We start from the raw sequence: 22284 nt of genomic DNA on the forward strand, positions 1-22284 counted from the left end.
ATATTCATAAATAAATTTATATTATAAATAATAGAATGAATTATTTAGTAAACAAATAACAAATATCTTATACTATATTATAAATCATATTAGTCATATTTTAAATTTTAAGATGTATAAGTTAAAAAAGTTTTTTGTACAATTCAATTATACATAAATAATTCATTAATACTTACCAAAATTTTAAAGATTTGAATTAAAATTTTCAATTTGGAGTAAAATGAAAATTTTAAAATATTAAATTCATGTATATAAATTAATTTATATTTTTTAAAACTAAACATCAATATTAAATAATTTACATCAAAATATAAATATAAGGTATAAACATAAAAACTATTTGTCTAATAATTATTACCCATAAGAAACTATCCATCAAAAAATTATTTATCGTGTCGATGCTTTGCACGTGAAACATCTAATTTAAAACTCAAATATATTTAAGGGATAAAATGAAATGCTCCTAACGAATGACGACTTAGATGTATTAAGTGTAAAAGTATATATTGATCACTCAATATATATTATACGGTCAATAAAAAATCAAATAAACTCACTCATCCAATGATATTGACCATTTAATTAAAAAAAGGTAAATAATAATAAAGGAAAATGACTCTTGAGGGTAATTAACTTTTATGTTTGTACTCATTTGATCCATTTTTTTGTATTAAATATATCATCGAACTTGTTGTTTGCGTTCACCAAAACCCTTTTGACCGACTTTTGATATGTGATAGCCGGTCAAAGGGTTATGGTGAACACAAACACAAGTTCGATGGTATATTTAGTACAAAAAAAAGGAAATGGATCAAATGAAAACAAATGCAACAGTTGGTTACCCTCCTGATTCATTTTCCTTTTACTCATTCACAACAAATCTCACATCATCCCCTATTGATATTAATGACTTTATGAGATTCATTATTGTTTCTCTTCAAAACATAACCCACGAAAGAACATTATTCCTACATGTACTACTTTGTAATGCACTTGAATATTTATTAGGGAAATCTTGACTAAGCAGACGCATTTCATGACTACATTTACATTTCCAATCAAATGATTTATCGTATCATAGATTCTAAACAAGTCTACAAACGAGTGGTATCACAAGTGCTGTGATTTTTGAGTTTACTTAGCTTTAAGATCGAATTCATGGGATAAGAAACAACATCAATATGTACAATATCATGCTGCTTTTGTAGATACATCACCATAATATACCTTAAGATAAACGTTTATGGTGATAAATATACCTCTTATACACAGTCATATCCTTTTGCAGAGAGGTGTTGACAGCTAACCACAATAAGCATAACGTAGACCATGTTTTAACAAGGTTACCCCTTTGAAACACTCTTCATATACGTTATAGCCAAAGAAGGTTGCAATCTTTGATAATTTTGTAACTTTAATTTCATTTAAATTTTCGGGAAAAATGACTCAGGAGGGTAACCAACTGTTGAGTTCGTTCTCATTTGGTCTCTTTCCTTTTTTTTGTACTCAGTATACCATCAAACTTGTTCTTTGTGTTCACCATAACCCTTTGACCGGCTATCACAGGTCAAAAGGGTTATGATGAACGCAAACAACAAGTTCAATGGTATATTGAATACAAAAAAAGGAAAGAGATCAAATGAGTACAAACGCAAAAGTTAATTACCCTCAAGAGTCATTTTCCCTAATAATAAGCTAAGAAAAGCTCTCATTAAAAATGTTTTAAGACAAAAGTGTAAGGGTGAAAAGTTGTTGTGAGTGATCAGGCATCATCGAGTGATGCTGCGATTTGTTGAGAAATGTTCAAAACCGTCTTATAATTGTTCTAAATTAACATTGTGATACTTTCTTGTTTTTGATGTTTTCACTAGTATATATCCGATTAACATGAAGAAATACAAACTTTATCAAGTCCAAACGATTGTCGAACATCATATCTTCTTGGTCTATAATATTCACCTCAACCCACAAACACAAATTCTCGATGCATAATATAATCCCAAAGTACTTCATTTGTACAACTAATACATATACAATGTCTTAAACAAGGAATTATTTAAAAATATAATGTTGTAATGATATAAAATAAAAGGATAATACTATAATAAAACAATAAGAAGTACACTGCTATTTGTTGAAAACATATTTTGGTTTTAAACCCTTGGAAGTTGGAAGGCACATAAATTAGGCAAAAACCGTAAAACCCTCACATACGCACGCACAGAAATGGCGACTGCAGCAGCCGCAGCTCGATCTGTTTTCCGATCAACTTCTCTCCGTAACGCGGCGGCGAGGGCAGCATCCCAACCTAAAGCTGCGCCCTCTGCCTTTGGCATCCCTAGTCGGAATTCTCTATCTCAACGCATTTTCCGGTAATTAGTTATACGCATTCCCTCTCATATACGCTCCTCCACTCCCATGGATATGCTACTTTTCAAGTCCAAATTGATTTGAGTTTTGAAACTTTTGGTAAAAACAAACTTGCGAAGTGAATTGATTTTCTGTTCGCTTTCCAGTTAAATCGATATTCACTCTGTGTATACAAAGTACTAGATCCAGGTGTATCCTGAATTGAAAAGACTATCTGTATACATACATAATTATTTCATCCGTTCAAGTATGTAATGATTGGAAACTGTTGTTGGGGAAGTATTGCAGTTGTCCAGTAGAAATGAGTGCTTGTTTGGAGTCAATGCAACCTTTCCACACTGCTACTGCTTCGGCCTTGATGACATCCATGCTTACCCTTTCTCAAAACGGCTATGGTTGGCTCCCCGAAGGTGATAATTCAGTTTCCATTTATCCGCTTCTTTACATTGTTTAGCCTACAAATTCACTCATATCCATTTTGTGCAAGTCCTCACTCATTAAATGTGTAAAAGTCGATTGTTGTTAGTATGTGTTTCTGTAAGAGGGTTATGTAAATTTCATGCTATTTTCGACTTCCTTTTCCAAGATTGGATGGGTAGTTTTAGGGTTCATCGATCCAAAAACTCCTCCTCTAAAGTCTTCTCCTAATCATTTGGATATTTTTTTTCCTTCTTATTGATTAGGTATCTAACGAAGCGTCATAGGTCCCTCAATGTTCTTACCTCATGAGTTTTAGGTAAGTTTATGGAAATGGATAGGCCTTATTGAACCCTAGAACCAACATTCTTATTTTCATTTTCTTACCAAAACTTCCCAATACCTTTTCCATACCCTATTTTTACACCCATCACAAAATCTTTGTGTCTTGATAAATACAAGTTCATTTTCCTTAATAAAGTGGTGTACATGCTTCATTTGTAGGCGTTGACAAGACGAGATGAAGATGGAGAGAAGCAAAGATGGAATGAGTTGGACTTGTATTTTTTTTTTTTTTTTGAATAGGGAACATTTAGGTCCATTAGAGTTATATTTCGTGAACCAATAATGAAATATAAACTTTTGAAATGAATTTACCAGTTTGATATTGTGTTGGATTTTATGACATGGCTCACATTGATTTTTGTAGTTTTCAAATTCAAGTATACCATTATATGTAGTTGTGTATATGCAATTTGGTTTAGAGCGTGTGAAAAACAGACACTAATTTACTGTGTGTTGATCAGCTTGCAACAACGATGCATGATGGTTGAAGGAAGTTGAGAAAAGTAAGGAAATGAAGAAAGACAGATTGGAATTGGATGGATGAAGTTGGTATTTAGGTTCTGAAAGATGTGAACAATTTAAGGTTGTGAGAGATGCATTTCATTGCTATTTGATCTTGCAATATATACAGACAGACTTACACTGTTTTTATGGCTTTCAATCCAATGATTTTGAATCCAATTCTAATATAACCTTGTTTTTAAAGTAAACAAAAGAAATGAAATAAAAGAAGCAACCATGATCGATCCATCAAGTGAAAGTGATGATGAGACTTATTGATAAGTTACACGTAATAATACCAACGAATAAAATCATGCCAGCTAGTACAGCTTTCTCCTTTGAGTTTTGAGCAGTATGTTCGTATCTTTATCGCTCAAATAAAATCTTGACAAAAAAATAAAAAAAAAGTAAAAGAAAATCTTGTTCTGGGTGGGTCTAATTCATTCCCTCCTTACAAGTTACAACTCCAAATGTTCACATATTATAAATGCAAAATTGGTGTTATTGTAAGAAAAAAATCAAAGATGATCAATGATGGCTTTAGTGAAGTCAGTGGTTGTTGATGATCCCCCAAGATCACCAGTCCTGTACTTCCCTTCTGCAATTGTTTTCAACACAGCCTCCTGAATCTGATCAGCTTTTTCATTAAGATCCAAATGATGAAGCATCGACACAGCACTCAGTAACAATGCAGTTGGGTTTGCCAAATTCTATATAAATTATATAACCATAAGTCAATAATATTATTAAGTCAAAGTCAAAGTCAACAAATACCAACCTTTCCAGCAATATCAGGAGCTGAGCCATGAACAGCTTCAGCAAGAGCAATACCACCCTCTCCAATGTTCAAACTGGGTGTTAACCCTAATCCTCCAATTAGCCCAGCACACAGATCACTTATGATGTCACCATAAAGATTTGGCATCACTAAAACATCAAACAGTGTTGGATTCTTCACTAGCTGTCATCATTTATAATGTTAATGTCATATTTGAGCAATGAAATATATATATTTAAATAAAGGGATAAGAGGTTATATTCATACCATCATACAGCAATTGTCAATCACAACTTCCTCGTATTTAATCTCAGGGTATTTCTCAGCAACTTCACGACAACACTACAAGTGAGACAAAAAATAATAATAATAATAATCAGTATAATCCCCTGTAAAAATAATTAAGTTTTTTTATATATAATTTATTGGAAAATAGTAATACCTTCAGGAACAGACCATCAGACATCTGCATGATGTTGGCTTTGTGTACAGCAGATACCCTCTCCCTTCCATGGGCTTTAGCATAATAAAAAGCATATTCAGCCACCCTTAAACTGGCTTGACGTGTGATGATTTTAAGACTTTCAACAACTCCTCTCACCACCTATAATAATCGTTAGCTTTTGTAAATAAATGGGAATGATCTATACTTTTGAAGTCATTTTATTATGATATGATGAAATGAATCAAATCATATATGCTTACTTGATGTTCAAGACCACTGTATTCTCCTTCTGTGTTTTCACGAATAGTGACAAGGTTTACATCATCATAACGAGTCTTGTAACCAGGTAGACTGTAGCATGGTCTAACATTGGCATATAAGTTGAGTTCTTTTCTTAGGGTGAGGTTTAAGGAACGATGACCTTTACCAATTGGTGTAGCCATTGGGCCTTTTAACCCCACTTTGTTTTGTCTTACTGATTCTAGACTTTCCCATGTAACAAAGCTTTGAGTTCTTGGATCAACTTCTGTCCCCACAAAATGTTCTTCCCATTCGATTGGGACATCTGCAGCTGTGAATACCTGCAAATTGTGAAAGGAAACTTAACATCGCAATAGAGTTAACATTCTTTGTTGTTGAATCGAATTTGTAGCGATTTCACCCCCATGAATCTAACATGTTCATAAGTTCCATTGTTAGTTCGGTAATTAACTGCTTCGTTAGCCAACGATGTTTAAGGTCTCTATCAACGGAAGTACAAATTAGCTAGAACTATATCAATTGGTACAAAAGGAATCTAACAGTTATTAACTTTTGTGGAATCTACAAAGAAAAAAAAGTAAAAGTGTAAAACATTGAAACGCTTAAACCCTAAGCATAATATAACTATAGAGGAAGAGAAATGACACGATGAAATCCTAAACAGAAAAAAAAAAGTCAAAACATCACAATACTTCTACATGTATAAACAATAATCTGAGCATGAAATAAAACTGTTTGGACCTGTTTCACGGATTCGGCGATCTCGGGACCGATACCGTCGCCGGGGAAGAGAGTGGCGCGGATCAGATTGGAGCTGGAAGAATAGTTCCGATCGATCGATGAGAACAGTCCTAAACTAGGGCTTCTCGACATCGTGAAGACTTCATTGGTTGCGCGGCTGCGAAGGAGGCGTTTCGCAATTTGAAAAGCCATCGTTAACAACTCGCTGACTGAAAACAAGATCGGAGGTGACAAACTCAAATTACAGAGATTTTGAGGAATTGAGATGAAAAGAAAAGAAGGAATATAATTGCATTATTGGGGGAAGAAGGGTCTAATATGCTGCAATCGGGTCCACTGTTAAAATATTGTAATTGGGTGTTTAGATATTTGTTTTCAAAATTCCAGTTTTAGGAAACTACATCTGTCTAAAAGCTAACTGCGATTTCTTTAAGATTCAATCATTTAATTTCAGTTTTATTCATTTGCCAACAAAGATTTATTTACAGGATATGGACAAGGTTGATTGGTGCTTTACATATTTTATTATTATTTAATAAGTTTATGAAATTATGAGGAAAATCAAATATATTTTTTTTTCATATTGACATATTATATTTTGTCACTAAACCATTAGATCATACATTTTGGTTTTTGAAATTTTGGTTTTTGAATGGATATGAGAATAACATGTTATGGATCTAACATGGTCTTCCTTTTCACATATTTGAAGATTTTAAGAGTTGTGTTTCAATGTTGGATAGACAATTTTAAAATTGACTAATGCAAAATAGCAAAAAACTATAAAATATGTATGAAAATTAAACATGTATTTATACAATTTGTATTTGATAGTTTTGGTTATCTAGTATATGGAGATCCTTAATAGAATCTAAGAGATCATACATACTAATGTGATGACTATAAGACTTAAATTTTATGGATGTAGTTTTTAAAAGAATTACTTTTGCAACCTATAAAACATTAGCAATACAATTTGTTGTCTATTTTTCTTTCATCTCTATGTAATTGTGTTCATTAAAAAATATTATAGTCTTATAATGATTTAATTTCTATTTTGATGTTTGTGTGGAAATCATTAATCCCATTAGGCCTTTTTTTTTGAGGCAAGATGTTAAGTTTGGGTGTCTTGATACCTTAAAGGTGAGTCTTCACTCTTGACTAGGCACATTCTAGTTACATACACCCAAACTTTGAACCTAGTCAAATTTTGGACTTAACGAGCTTTTTCCCTATAGATTTTATATTAATGAATCCATACTAGTATACTATCTTTGATGGATCTTGTTCCTTGATGGGTAGGTCTATAACAAGTCCCCCAAGCTTATGTCTTCGTTTTTTTCCTGTTGTTTTATTTATTTTCCGATTTACATTTCCCTAGTAATTTACTAGAAAAGATAGATGTGTCTTTAAGAGGCCATCTTAGAACGACTGAATATATATATTTGTATAACATCACTTGTGCTTTAGAATAGTCAAATATATACAAATATGAGTACATACAATAAGCAACGTGCCTTTGTGCACATGGAAACATATGTATATACAATTACATAGAGTATTTGTTACTCTTATTATTCATAAAAATGATTTGACTTGACCTGCAGACTTGCCATTTAGTTAAAAAAATAAAATTGAACCAATCTTAAATCCCTAGAAGTTGGCAAGTTGTAGTTTGACAATTTGTCCATGAGTCCAAACTAATTTGCCCCTTATATAATGTGAAAATCATATAATTCCATCGGGAATAAGGTTGAAAACCACTTCTTTTTTTGGTTCTTGAAGAGGAGGGCATTTCCAAAAGATCAAATTGATCATATATCGATTGCCCAACAAATAAAATATTCACCCGATTCAAAAGACGAAAATCAACCACCCAACAAATCCAATCTTCAGCTAGTTCAAAAAAAGACGAAACTTGAATATTCCACAATCTAGAAATTATGTACCATAAGGAGTCGCCATTTTGGTGCAATCAAAACTCTTTTTTTCTTTTTAGTGAAAAATAAGATTTGAAACCTAAATACAATTAGACGAGTGAAATATCATATTATTAAATAAATGAGTTAAACATTGAAAACATAAAATAAAATAAGCACTTAATAAATAACAAGTGGATGATATAAAAATCAAAATATACGATGTTTTTCAATAATAATAACACAAATGTAATTTCATATAGTAATAAATAGAAAAATGAGGTCCGATTAAAAATGATCTAAGGTAGTTATTGCATTAGAATGCATAACTATCAAAGGTCAAACTAATTAGTTATTGCATTAGAATGTATAATCAATGGCCATTTTGACTTTTACCCTTAAATATATGTCAAAGGTCAAACTAATTAGTTTATATAGTGCCTCTTTAAGGTTTAAAAAAACCATACTCGACATTATGACATTATATATATTCAATAAAAATTAACTCATATATATAATAATTGAAAATGGAAGGCTATAATATTATTATTCTCGGCTGTCGGCACCATCAAACCATACATTATTCTTAATCAATTTATAAAGTGATATAATAATTAATGCGTTACAAATCTATAAAAACGATCGAACAAGCATTCCAACATGCAGGATCTGTAACTCATAAAGATAAAAAATATTGTAGTGTGAATTTTCATTTAATAAGAGCTAGTGGTCGACTAAGGAGGTGGAGAGAATTTAGTGGTGGTCGGAGCCCGAAGGAGGTGGAGATTGAGGTGGTGATGGAGGTTTTTGTGGTGATGATGTTGGCGGTGATGGTGGTGTCATGGTGGGGCTAGGGAATTGGAAAGGGACTTTGGGTACGAGAAAGTTGAACGGACTGATCATGCCGGCGTGGACTTCACCGGTGTTAGAAAATAAGAGTGCTATAAGTAGGAAAGAAAAGACGAATAGCTTCAACGGAGCCATTTTTCTGAGAAGTTAATATTGTAATTTCAGTTTTGTATGTGGTTTTATTTGTCTTGGATGGATTAGGGTTCCATGGATGCTCACTTTTTGTAGAGGTGGGTATCAACCAAATCTTTCGTTATCGATTTAAATTATATATCATCTCTAAAAAATTATATATCATCTCTAAAAAATTATTTATAGAGGTGGGTGTCAACTTCATCGTCGATGCTTTGGCTCATTTGGAGCTTTGGGTATCTTTTAGGAGTTTGGGCCTCCTTGGATTAAACCCAAAGATGGGTTTTGGGCCGATTAGGAAGTTGGGCCTTAGTGGGATTTTGATGCTATTGGTGGGCCTCAGATTTGGGCCAAGTGAGGAAAGGGTAAATGGACTTTTACCCTGAGTGTTGAACAATCGGACTTGAACCCTAGCTTTGGGTTGTGGACAAATTATTAATTTTGCATTATTTGTTGGTGTTAGTGTGAGGATTTTCCGGATCGGCAGTCCGAGCTTTTATCTGAGATATTTAGTAGTTTGAAGTACGTTTCCTCACCATGTTTAGCTGGTCTAAGACACCAATGTCGGCCCATGGTTTGTTATGTAGGATGTTAGACATCTGCATGACTCTTGCATGTGTATGTGCTTGTTATGATTATATGATTTGTACGTGGGCGGGGCCTGTTATGAGAGTTTAGGCGGGGCCCGTTATACTATGTGGGTGGGGCTCGATTATACTCGGTGGGTGGGGCCCATTAGATTCAGTGGGTGGGGCCTGTTATAGTATGATACGTGGTATTTTGGGGGACTCACTAAACTTTGTGTTTATTATTTTCAGTTTATGTTTCAGGTACTTTTGGTCTCAAAGAGAAGAGCCCGTAATGATTGCAAAGCACACACCACTTAATTCCGCATTTTGTGATTTACTATGATAATTATAATGTACCGATAAAATTTGATTACCTTGGTTTTATGACAATGATATGGTTTACTATTTTATGAATGTAAAAATGAAAAAATTTCGGGTCTTATTTTTGGGACGTTACAAGTTGGTATCAGAGCCCTTGTTTGAGGGATTCAGACATACTCTCGGGTGTGTCTGAACTCAAACTGAGGGGTTTGGCAAAGTTTTTCAAAAAGAAATGTTAAAAAAAAGGTTTTCTAATACTAGAAAGGGTGTGGTGCATGCAATCGACCGATGTAACGCCCGTAGATCCGGGCGAGTCAGTTTACAGATAATAGAGGTCGAAAACGACTTTTCGACAAAAGATTATTTAGAATAAATAATGTTAACCAAGCTGTAGAATATGTCTCAAGGGTTCCGTACATACAAAGAACGCCAAAATCCGAGTTATAACGAAGAAGTTATGGCCCGTCGAAGTTTTACGGTAAAATCGGCACAGCACCGAGAAGCGTAAATAGTGAATTTACGATAGAGATATATTTAGCCTTAGTGATCTAAACGAAATTCGTAGAATACATTAAACCGAGAGCGTCCATAAAAAGAACGCCCAAATCTGAATTTGTATGAGGAAGTTATGATTTTTCGAAGTTTCGGCTTAACAATGTACAACTCGTTGTTCGAATATTAGATCGAGCGGTTTTTAGCCGACACATCCTAAATGAGAATTGAAGATCTCATTAATAGGAGCGTAACAGTAAAAAGACAGATGAAAACGGACGTCGGATGAAGAAGTTATTGATTTTTAACGGACCAATTATGTCCCGGCCTGTTAAAAATATAACTTTTAAAATAAAGTCAAAATTAGCCGATGGAGTCTAAACGAAAGTTGTAGAGTATGTTCCCTTCTACGCGTGGATATAAAGAACGTCGAAAATGGAGCTCGTATGTGAAAGTTATGAATTTTTGAATTCGGGAAGGAAAATTATGAAACCTAATGCGAACTGGATGATGTGGCAGCATCTGGGTCGTAGCTTGTTGATTACGACTCAGCCATCAAATTCGGACACCTGGTCTCGCTACGCCTCGCGTACAAAGGAATGCCCAGTGTCCGAGGAGTGCCCTGCGTCCGAAGGGAACGTTGCGCGTACACCAAGCCTCCTGCGGTCCGAGAAATGGCCACGATGCACCACCAGCAAAGCGACATGTCCCACTACAAACACTCCGCGTCCGAGGCTACACCCTGCATAGACCGAGGACCTCCAGCCTATAAATTGAATGCGAGATTTCCCGGATTTTCACATAAAAATTCATACTCTCTCTCACTACTTTCTCTCTCTAGCCTATCCTAACCCCCTAAACCCTAGGGAACCCCCTAGCACCCGAAGGAAGCCCCGAGGCTCCCAAAGTCCCGAGAAAAAGGGTCTTTCGGGTCGGAAACGCTGCTCCAAGCGAAGCCCGATTTTCTATAAAACCCGCCGTAAGTGAGTTACGCCTACGCTATTTTTAATATAGCTTTTATTTAATTATAGTAACGTTATTAGGAACTTATAATAAGTACTTGGCTATTATTATGGGATATATAAGTATTGTTTAACGTTTGTATAATAGTAATAATAGCTAGACTATTAATTATTCCCGATGAATATTAGACTAAACTCTAGTGGTAGTGATACTAGGTTTTGTCCGAGGAAAATTATGTTAAGAGTAACGAAGTGTTGTCCGAGTGCCGAGTCACCACCTTCTCAGGTGAGTGCATGGTCCCTTTCATCTTACACATAGATATGAAGTATTTTTTTATAAACTACGTGTTATGTGTGCATATTATCTGTATAATTGCTATCTATGCTGGATGAACGATTTTATAGAAGTTTTATATAATTTAAAGTGTATATGTATTTATATCTACATAATATGTTGGGTAAAACATGGGTAGATGAAATATGAGTTGGATGATGAGTTGAGAGGTGATATAGACTAAGATGTAAGGGTAAGAGGTGGACGATGTGAGAAGCCTTGTTCCTAAATGATGGCCCCGTCATCTAGCAGAGTATGGATGACACCCACAGACTATTCTAGACAGTCCAGTGGAACACTAGAAGGCTCGCAACTTGTAGGTGTTGTAAACGATGTGTTCACTTGGTGTACTCTAAACCTTGGCGATCATGCAGACTTGATGCCTAAACCATGGTGACTATGCAGACTTAGTGCCTAAACCTTGGCGATCATGCAGATTTGATGCTTAAACCCTGGTGACCATGCAGACTTGGTGCCTAAACCCTGGCGACTAGGCGACTTAGTGCCTGTCGAGTAAATCCTAGCAACGATGGATTTCGTGCTGATTCCTTAGAATGATCCTTAGGAATTAATGAATGAGGAATGGCTAATTCTTAGGGTAGATTCTTAAGAGTAAAGAAGATAATGGGGATGGGTAATTGGGTTGATTGTTTGACATTTAAACATAATTATATTATTATGGATTGAAAACCCTATGTATTCACCAGGTTTCCCAACCTGACACACTCAGTTTATTTATATCACAAGTGTTGATATGAAGTCACATTATACTGAGAAATTAAGGAGATATAAATCACTAGTGATAATGTTTGTAAGTTCTGTTTATGCTCATATTTATGTATTAACGATGACATCCCAAATGTTTTAAAATGAATAAAAATACTTTTCTTCGGAAATGCCTTGATAACGTATTTATCAAGTTTTACTAGGAACAAATTCCGCAACATTTTTATTAAAAGAGGTACTCTGATTTTTATAAAGCATAAACAAAAATCGGTCTTTTCTGGCTGTGAAAATGGGGATGTCACAACCGAGCTCAAGTAAGTTTTCCCCAAAGTACACATACATTTTATCTGATATGATTTGATTTATGAATCTGTGAATCACATGTTAGTTAAGGCTAAGGATCTGCTTAGTGTTTGCATGATAGAATGTTAGGAGAGATGCCTTGTATGCCTATTGTATGAGCTTGTAGACTTTCATGGTAGTTCTGATTAGTCAGTGATAGATTGGTTTGATGTGTGTTGCCATGTAGCCTAGGAAGCATGTGATGCTAGATTGGGTATAATTTGTATGCGTAAGGCAATCGACAACGAGAGTGGAAGTTCCTAGCATGAGTTGTAGTATGTGAGATGGATGTTCTTGGTTATTCTATGGATTGGAATGTTATTGTATGAATATTGATTGCTTTTTGCTTTATGGAACTCTTAAGTGATGTAAGTTAACTATTAAGTGAATATGTCAAGTCACATGTGACAAGGGTTGGATAATCTTAGAGTGACGGATTTGACCATATTGCGCAACTCTTGTTTGAGTCTAACCATTGTAGGGATGAGTCTTTTACTCGAAGGATTATCTAATATTCTTGCATTTTTTTGTATTCATGAGGTGGGTAACTGACATTATAGGGTGTTCTTCAAAAGCTGATGGCAGGGTGAGGTTGGAAACCTAGGAAAGCCTATGAAGTGCTTCGGTAGATTTAGTTGTGCTATTTACCGAGCATTGTAATATCGTTTGAGATTGTGACTTATATGATTATGGATGATTCTTGAGGAAAGTATGGATAGGTGTGGAAGGTAGTATTTGGCCCATACTACTTAAAGCATAGGATCCATACTCGAATCGGGGAGAGTATTGGAGAATCTAGGAAGCCTGTGGGATGAGGATTCTTAGATATGTTCTGATTATTTATATGGTTGTTCGTCAAATTGGTGATGAGCACTCAGGAAGGAGGTTCGAGTTCGGATTCAAGCTCGTGCAGGTACTGGGTCGATCAATGAGCACATGCGGGAGTTCATCTCATCGGAGGTTACCTATCGTATTTTGGAATGGACTCCTGTGATCTTTGGTTCAGTCAAGGAGTGGATTTTGGAGCTCTTGGATGGTCATCTCGGGGCTTTTAGACCGCGATTGTAGCGGGGCAGTTAGGGGCTCATATGGAGCCCAAGCTAGTGGAACCATCGAATCCTTCAGGAAGGAGGATCCTATTGCTAGTTCTTGTCATATGGGATCGGAGGTGGGTTATGCACCATGTTTTTAGGGGGATCGTTCCCATGATTGGATTGCCACAGAGGTTTCGCGAGCCTGACGCGAAGAGTTACTCGATCATTGGGCTGATAGATTGGTTGCCAGGTTCGAGGGTCGCACCTTGGCTGTTTAGACAGTTAATGGGATGATCGAGGTAACCCAGGAGCAGAAGATTGATTCGAATAAGAAACTAAGGAAGAGGAAGGGGACTCCTGGTCCAACTCGACGATCTAAACAGTTAGACATCGTCATGGTTAATATGAGAGACCCGAAGGGCCGTGATGGTTGCACGAAGGATGAAGGGGCACGTGAGCATGTATGCGATAAGTCTAAGTGCAGCAGGTGTGGATGGGAGGGCCACATCCTCCAAGAATGCACCCTGGAGGTAGAATTGTGTCATCATTGTCATCAGTCTGGTCATTTTAGGGCGAATTCCCACACTTAGTGGTTGGGACATCTCATGTTCTATTGCAGGTGCTTCGACAAGAAGAGAAGGACATGATTTCTTCAAATGAAATTTCGGGTATATTATCTCTTGCTCTTCTCTTGATTATTATCTATATATATATTGCTTTCATATCTTGTTGGGTATGGGTAATTATTATCTCCGGGTTAGTTTTCTGTTTTTACCTAGGTTATATTATCAAGAACTGTTATATGCTTTTTTGCATGCCAAGAGTCATTCATGGGTCGTATCTTGCTGAGTGAGATTCCGTTGTTTGGGTGATTGTTCCGGTTTTTTGTTGGGTTCAGTTCAGTGATTTTAGAGTGGTTCATACGATCACCACTAGACCATATTGATGGCAATAAAATTTTTGAATGGTTGATTTGATATCCAAGTCTAAACAACCTTAGATAACAGCTTACATAAAAGAAAATGCATAGATTTCATTAGATGATAGCAAATTTATAAAGAAAAATACATTTTATATGTTCTTATAATAATAAAAATAGTATTCAATTATTCACTATGGATAAAAATTTGAATATTAATGGTATATCTTTATAGTGTAATACACATAGATAATACATATTATTGTGACAAATAATGTTTAATATATATTGAAATGAGTAAGGATTTGAAAAACAAAGACCCATCATTGGACATGAAGCAAACATTTTGAAAGAAATTCCATCAAATAAAAGGAGTTTACATTTCTAATATCTCTTGATACCTTTAGTTTTAATAGTATAATAAAACTAAATTTATGTGTAATTGGACCATGGACTATTTTCTTGGACCATTGATTTCAAAAGGGTAATAAGTTAAAGAATGGATGACTATGTGTCTACTAATATTGTGTTCATGCTTGTTTTTGTATTCACATATAACCATATAAGTATGTATTTACAACAATCAATATGGGATGAGAAAATGCTTCAACAAAAGGAGAAACAATGTTGGTTCGTATATGTTTATTATCTAATAGACTAATATTGCTCAGGAAATATAATAGAAGTGAAATGAGACATGTTACTAAGGAGGCTAAAATCATTTGCTTTGTATATTTAATCCCTTGTCTTTTTTACTTCTATTGGAAATGATGATCATAACTGGCTCTAAGATTGGTCGAAAATCCATTCTGATCAACTATTGTTTTGTAAAATTAGGATAAGTTCCCAATGGTGTTCACTTATATTATTAAAAAAAGTAATAAGAACTGCATCGATTTGTAATTATAAGAGAGAGATATATAGATATATATATTAGATAACCTCAATTATATCATCATATTAAACAATAATACAGTTTTTGTAATCATATTTAACACTAATAATTATAAAAAATGTTAAACAAAAATCGTTAAGAATCCATTCAACCTGAGTCCATCCATTTAAAATTACCAAAAGAATGAATGTTTTGACCCATAAACCAAGTGACCGGAACTAGCAAAAGCCAGGATACGATTTGATTCTAAGACCCTAGCTATAAGTTTTTTCACACATATTGACACCTAAAATTTTCCTAATTCGCTTTAGGAGTAATGTACTCCTCACCTGTAGTGAATTTTTTTGGTCAAATCAAGCAAATTATTACCATAGTAACAAATTACAAAGGGTACAAGCGAAAGTGTTAGCCGAAGGTATATAATGTGGGTTTACTTATTATTTACAACAACATAGTGAAAGGTTCAACACACAAACATGACACAATTGAGTTGTTCTCTCCTTTCTCTGGCTTTAATGACATGGTGACGTATATAATATCAAGATAGACAATGCCCCAAGAATCATCTAATTACTCATATTTTTTTACTCTAAAACAAGAGGAAAGGATAAATCAAATAGTTATAGTTAAAGTGTATATTCATTTGTATTAGCCAACAAATCTCATCAAAACCAAAGATAATCAACCACAAACATAAACTCATGTAGTAAAAGCAAAATTTATATATGTAATGTTTGTTCATCTATTTACATTAGAAGCCAACTAGAAACAAAGATAAGAGTGTTTGTTCATACTTGTAAACCTTGTCCTATTTTACCTTGTAAAGTTGTAAAGTACATATGTTATATGTATGTGCGCTAATTTGAACCCAATACTGGCATTCCTGTGAGGTTATGAAATGATGAAAATAATGAAGGGTTTGATCTTAAATGAGGGGCTGGAGCACGCAAAGTATGGCCACTTGTTGTACATCGGTTCTGTGATTGTACAAGTGTCGATGCAGGGATTTCACGAATCCTCACTCCCCTCATTTCTGTAAAATCAAAACAAATACAAAAAATAATCAACTTATGTTTAAAATTTTAATGGGTGAATAAAAGATTCCAACTCCCATAACCTTTATCAAGATAATCATCACAATCCTTTGTTAAAGTCTCAGCCAATACTTTATTGGCATACGCAAGATCATAATATCCTTCTAGAACCTTCATCTTTTTTGTTAGACACATCTCAGATTCATCTATCAAAGCATCGTACTTTTTCCGTATCTCTAACATCTCTTTTTCACACTCCGAATTTAGCATCGATTTCTACAAATAAAATAATAATCATTAGATTATATGTATCATGTATCATGTATGTATGTACAATTTTTTTATAGGAAACCTTTTGTTGATGTAGCTTTGTGGCTTGCTCTTGCTCCTTCTTGATATTTTGTAGCTCTGTTTCAAGAGGGGTAGTAATGGAATTTTGATCAGAAACCAATGGTATCATGGGTAAAGTTTGTGGTTGTGGAGATTGATTGTTTGGGGATTCACCAACATTATTTGTACTTGAAAATGAAGGAATTGAATATGGTAATTGTGTTGAATGATGTATAAAAAAAATTTTGGATGCCCCTGTATGAAAAATGTCACCAAATTAATAACACTAACAAGATATATAAATGATAAAAATCAAACATATATTGTTTTCTAAACTCCAATTTTCTTGTATACCTATCATTTTGCGTGCTTTTCTTTTACTCCTCATTTTTGTTCTCACAAAAGTTGAAGTAATTACATTCTTCTCAATAGTCTCTGTATCGCTTTCACTTTCAACTTCAAATCTTCCAAACCAGTAATAAGGGTTGCAGAATGACATTTTTACCCTCCGAGGTAGCCTGCTAGACGATTTTTGCGGTGTATGGATATGATGAGTTTCTTTGAACAAATTACTCCAAAATTATTTGGTTCATTTTCCATCAAGTACTCATCAATTGAGCAACTTTCCTTTGTGTGTGCTTCAGTTTCACCCATCAATAAGATATCTTTAGAATAAATTCCATCGTGTATCGTTGCTTTTGAAATGATTAAGCTTTTTAAACAATCAGTATTCTCAGTTTTATTCAGAAACATAGATGATAACTCGAGAACCAAATCATCTAAACTAGTGTCTGACTTTGACTTTGACTTGGTGGAGAGGTTATTGAACAAGTAGGATGCACCCCATGAAAGGAGCCGATGGCAAGTATTGTAATTAATGCAAGCTGTTCTGCTGTCGAGAATCGTGCCTTGTTTTGAAAGAATGAGAGATTTTTCTTCAATGGTGAAAGAGGAATAAAAGCGGAAGATTCGTAAATGCGAAGAATCGAGAGAAAGCTTGTGAAGGGCTTTTAAGTCATCTGAAGGGTTCCAGTCGCTGTTTAATAGTATGACTATATCCACCGATGAAAGTCTAATCGTTGATTGACAATCGTGATAATCTAATAAGCAAACAAACGCTCCACTCTCGATGTTGCTGAACATGTTTACAGCCTCTTTTCTCTTTGATATTGAAAGAATCTTTGGTTGGATACGTACGTATGAATCTTGCCCAAATCTTCTATCAACAAGATCTTCCAAAATATCTCCAATTGTTATCTTTTCTGAACTAACCACTGACTGTATCCCATGTTAAAAAAAAAGATTATTATTCAACAAAATAGTGTTATTATTTGAAGTATACTTATAAAAGGTTGGTATGTTAGATTACTTGTATAATTTAAGAGATATGAAATAAGTAATTATAGAAACTACAGGGACCCAAACTGTAAGTTTAGAATATAAAAACCTGGACCAAAAGTGTAGAGCATTGAAAACTATAGTGACCAAAAGTTTAAGTCACTCATTTATTGAAAATTAAAAACTACACTGACCAAAAATTAATTTCGGATAATTAAGACTACAGGGACCAGAAATGTAATTCATGCAAACTAAAAACTTCAGGGACCAAAAATGTAATTCCAGAAAATTATAACTATAGAGACCAAAAGTGTCTTTTTACTTATTTCCTTCTTGGTGATTTAAAGTACATTGACCAAAAGTGTAATTCCGGAAATTTTAAACTACAGGGACCAGAAATGTGATTTATGTAAACTAAAACCTCAGGGACCAAAAATGTAATTTCGGAAAATTAAAACTTTATGGACCAAAAGTGTCTTTTACTTATTTCCTTCTTGCAGATTAAAAAAATACATGGACCAATTCCGGAAATTTAAAACTATAAGGACCAGAAATGTGATTTATGAAAATTAAAACTACATGGACCAAAAATGTAATTCTAGAAGATTAAAACTACAGGGACCAAAAGTGTCATATTGTTAATTCCTACAAGTTAAAAGGTACAAAAATTACCTGAAAAAGAACAATTACTCTCAAACCATATCTTTTGATTTTTAACAAAAGCTTATCAAGAAGTTGAAGCTTCCCACTTGCATTAATTTCAGCACCCAATTTATCAACATCTTTCTTCAAAGATTTACGCAGAGTGGGGTCCACGAGATACGGGTGATCACAGCACTGCGAAAATAAATAATTATCAATGGATCGAATTAATTTATGAATTATTCACAAAAATAGAAATTTTCAGAACAAATTCAAACCTTCTGAGTTTTGGTAAGAATGTCATGAAGTGTAGCGTTGTTCCTTGAAGATGATGAAAGTGAAAGTGACTCAAAGTTGGAATTCAACAAGGAACAATATTGTTCCATTTGCATATGAGAAAGATGAAGTGGAACCCAATATTCTTCAATTTCAGATGAATTAAATTTTAATTCAAATGCAATAAAAGGCGATAGTTTTTCTTTCAATGTGTTGGCGTCCATGTCAGCATCCGTGTGTGTCTCTTCATATTTGGAATCAAGCAACGAAAGAAAATTTTGGTAGCTATGCTTCACATCCTGAAATTACACAAATTAGCTAATGATAATATGAAAATAACTTTTGAAAAAAAAATAAGCATACCAATATTTCACTAGTAATTGTTAGCAGCTTCATATCTGACACAAGCATTTTAATTTCCTTGAAATGCTTTGAGATTATGGGGCGTTGACATTCGTCTATTACTATCAATTCCCATTTTATGTGATCAAGCTTTTCAAAATCCTGTAACATGGGAAAATGAAAATACAAAAAGATTATATTATTATTATATACATATACATATATGATATACTTCAGATGTTATTAGTTTTGTACCTCAACAATGGCATCAGGAGAAGATAAAATGACTTGAAACTTTATAGATCCATTTTCAGTGTAGAATTGTGAGGATCTAATTGCATCTCTCACATCTTTGTTCTCTTTATATGTTATTACAACAACATTGGTTGAATTTGACCATTTGGAAAATTCAGATTCCCATAATGAAAGACATCTTGAAGCAGTTAAAATTAAAATAGGTTGTTTCACTTTTTCCAGCAATGATAATACAAAAAACACCACTTTAGTTATCCGATCCTAAAACATCCAAAATATAATGTTTAGTATGAATCCGTTAAAGAAATAAAGAGTATTGTAGATAAACAAGAAATTGTTTCACCTGTCCATCAAAGAAGACAGAATTCTGACCTTTTTTCCAATAATCACAAAGTTTGTTAACATGATCATGGACTTCACTTGATACCTTCAATTGAAACTCTGCCAGCTCAGCACTGCAATGTAATTTTATTGTGTGTTTCATATATGGAATAAAAATCCTTTGACACCACCAAAACACATCAAGGTATTATTGCAAGATTCAAGATTTTTTACCTATGGTTTTTTTCATGTTTAGAATCCGAGCAAGATTTCATGACAATTGTTGCATCAACTTTCATTGAAGCATCAAATGTGGTAATATGATCACCTCCTTGAGATATCTCCTTCATCTTTTTCCCAGCAATTTGGAACAACTTTTTGTATGTGTATGCATCTAATCTCTTCCCTTTGCCAAGCCTTTCTCTTTTCTTTAACATTGAAATACTTGAAAACGAATTCTCTTTGTTCATCTTAGTAATTCTTCTACACGGGTGTTGCTTGTTTTTCTGTGTTAGATCTTCTTCAACCTGCATAAGTTGGATATTGCTATGTGAGCAACATTGTGTTCAATACTCTATTGAATATCCATATTTGCTATACTTTTTCAGCCATAAATCTTTGTATATATTTTCCCACAACTTATGAACAATAACGCCAAATTTTAGTTAGGAAATGCAGAATGCTTCATACAGATGAATATATAACATATAGATTCCAAAAAGGGCATAACCAAGAAAACACCAAAAACCCCTAAATTAACACTTACATAGACAGCATATACTGTTTTCTACAAAGTGAAGAGAGAAACAAAAATGGGATATTCAGGCTGTTGGACATTTGCTATAAACCCTATTATCAACTAATCTAAATTACATATCAATATATCACTATACAAAAACTTTGATATCCCCTGCAAGCGAAACATGAAGCTTGGACTGAAGATAAACAAATCGAGTAGAAGAAAATCCTTGGTCTGAGTCATAGTAGGGATAGATCGCACCTATAGAGTCTGTGATATAGGAGCAGTCGCCGGTGGCGGAGGTGGTGATGGAATTTGGAGGGAAGAGTAAGAATCGTAAGGAGATAGTGATAATTTGGTATTTGTAGGGTTTTCAGTTGGATCACTGACGCTTTTTATGATATTTGTATGATCTAAACATGAATCTATCAACTAGTAAATTGATTCATCATAGCATGAAACAGAGAAAAGCAAAAATGAAATATAAATAACACAGAATTGAGACAGAACATTGTGCATATAGCAAACATTTACTCAGGGGTCAGTTTGGTATTACCACAGAAGATGGAAGAATTTGATGATGAAGCTGTTTCTGGAAAGACTCAAGTAACTCGAGCAATCATTTGCTTCAACATCAGCGACTAAATCATTCGTGGAGTATTTTCCATTCGAAAACAAGTCCTGATACCATGTCAAACGAGTTAGAACTCTTATGAACAAAGCAAATACGAAACTAAAAGAAGAATCATTAAGTGGGAATTGATCACTATTTTCAAGTACATTCTAATAATCGCAGCTTCCTCAGTCCTCACCCATCAAAAAAATCGAAATGCTAGAGGTGTTTTTAGGGTTTTTACCTTTTAGAACACTTCCATTGATTCATTTGATCATGGAGATGAAGGTATCATTCGGTTAACAAAAAGAAATCTCTGACATGTCAGTCAGAGAATTGCGTCGTGGCCTTGCGGGTTTTCCATTTTAACATACCTTTGCTGGAGGAGAAAATCCTATTTTCAAAGTTCATAATTAAATCAAATTAAACACTATTCTATGATTTTTTTTTAAATATAAAAAATAATAAGTTAAACAAAGTTCTGATTTATTTTAAATATTTTGGTTTAATTAAAAATTATATGAGTACAAAAGGTTTATCATTATGGCATCATTTAATTTCACAATGAAACAAAAGATTTTTTTTTCATAAATTGTAAAATAACAAGTACAAGATAATTATCACACACACGGAATGTGTCACTCTATATTTGTATGCGGTAAACAAAGACCTTTTTTCTAAAAAAAAATCAATGTAGTGCTCTAGCCTCCATTACAATAACTTAAAATTAGTTATACCACAGTTTCACTGTATATATATAAATAAACATGTCTTATTAATTAATCAACTATAGACGTTTTTTCTAAATGATCAACAATAAATTAGATTATTAGGTTGAAACTATCTCCAATTAGTGCCATCATTTTGTAATTATCTGTTACTTCATCAGCTTCTTATTAGTATTTTCAATAATAATAAAATCAGATTTCGAACCTTGAGCTCTAGCCATACAAATGGTAATCTTGCAACTTTACATTCCGTCACACATTTGCAATGTTCTAGCCTTCTAGGGACATTAAAGTTAACCCCTACCCCATACATG

At 33.9% G+C, this 22284-nt stretch overlaps 2 protein-coding genes across 4 annotated transcripts; one reads left to right on the forward strand and one right to left on the reverse strand.

Annotated features, from left to right (window-relative positions):
• The first annotated feature begins 2168 nt into the window (after window positions 1–2168).
• Window positions 2169–3793, forward strand: LOC145034598 (protein NUCLEAR FUSION DEFECTIVE 6, mitochondrial-like). Of its 3 annotated transcripts, XM_078983061.1 has the most exons (4): window positions 2169–2372; window positions 2659–2780; window positions 3054–3106; window positions 3292–3474. In XM_078983061.1, exons 1-3 carry the CDS (start codon window positions 2227–2229, stop codon window positions 3059–3061), a joined length of 276 nt encoding a protein of 91 aa, XP_078839187.1. In that variant the 5' UTR covers window positions 2169–2226; the 3' UTR covers window positions 3062–3106; window positions 3292–3474. The 3 variants fall into 3 exon arrangements, with proteins under 3 accessions (XP_078839187.1, XP_078839172.1, XP_078839179.1); XM_078983046.1 differs by lacking the exons at window positions 3054–3106; window positions 3292–3474 and adding an exon at window positions 3594–3793; XM_078983053.1 differs by lacking the exon at window positions 3054–3106.
• An 89-nt stretch (window positions 3794–3882) lies between these two features.
• Window positions 3883–6185, reverse strand: IDH-V (isocitrate dehydrogenase V). The gene is made up of 6 exons (XM_078983035.1): window positions 5859–6185; window positions 5117–5437; window positions 4854–5015; window positions 4679–4753; window positions 4412–4594; window positions 3883–4343 (listed from the first exon to the last, which is right to left on the reverse strand). Exons 1-6 carry the CDS (start codon window positions 6048–6050, stop codon window positions 4152–4154), a joined length of 1125 nt encoding a protein of 374 aa, XP_078839161.1. The 5' UTR covers window positions 6051–6185; the 3' UTR covers window positions 3883–4151.
• Between the last annotated feature and the right edge of the window lie 16099 nt (window positions 6186–22284).

This window comes from Lactuca saligna, chromosome 1 (genome assembly GCF_052625555.1).
Source record: "Lactuca saligna cultivar CGN05327 chromosome 1, ASM5262555v1, whole genome shotgun sequence".
NCBI classification, from domain to species: domain Eukaryota; kingdom Viridiplantae; phylum Streptophyta; class Magnoliopsida; order Asterales; family Asteraceae; genus Lactuca; species Lactuca saligna.

Coding starts and splice junctions, on each gene's coding strand:
- LOC145034598 (XM_078983046.1), top strand. CDS start 2,227: ATGGCGACTGCAGCAGCCGCAGCTCGATCTGTTTTCCGATCAACTTCT. Junction 2,373..2,658: donor CTATCTCAACGCATTTTCCG/GTAATTAGTTAT, acceptor GAAGTATTGCAG/TTGTCCAGTAGAAATGAGTG. Junction 2,781..3,593: donor CTATGGTTGGCTCCCCGAAG/GTGATAATTCAG, acceptor TGTGTTGATCAG/CTTGCAACAACGATGCATGA.
- IDH-V (XM_078983035.1), bottom strand. CDS start 6,050: ATGGCTTTTCAAATTGCGAAACGCCTCCTTCGCAGCCGCGCAACCAAT. Junction 5,438..5,858: donor TCGCCGAATCCGTGAAACAG/GTCCAAACAGTT, acceptor CACAATTTGCAG/GTATTCACAGCTGCAGATGT. Junction 5,016..5,116: donor ACAGTGGTCTTGAACATCAA/GTAAGCATATAT, acceptor CGATTATTATAG/GTGGTGAGAGGAGTTGTTGA.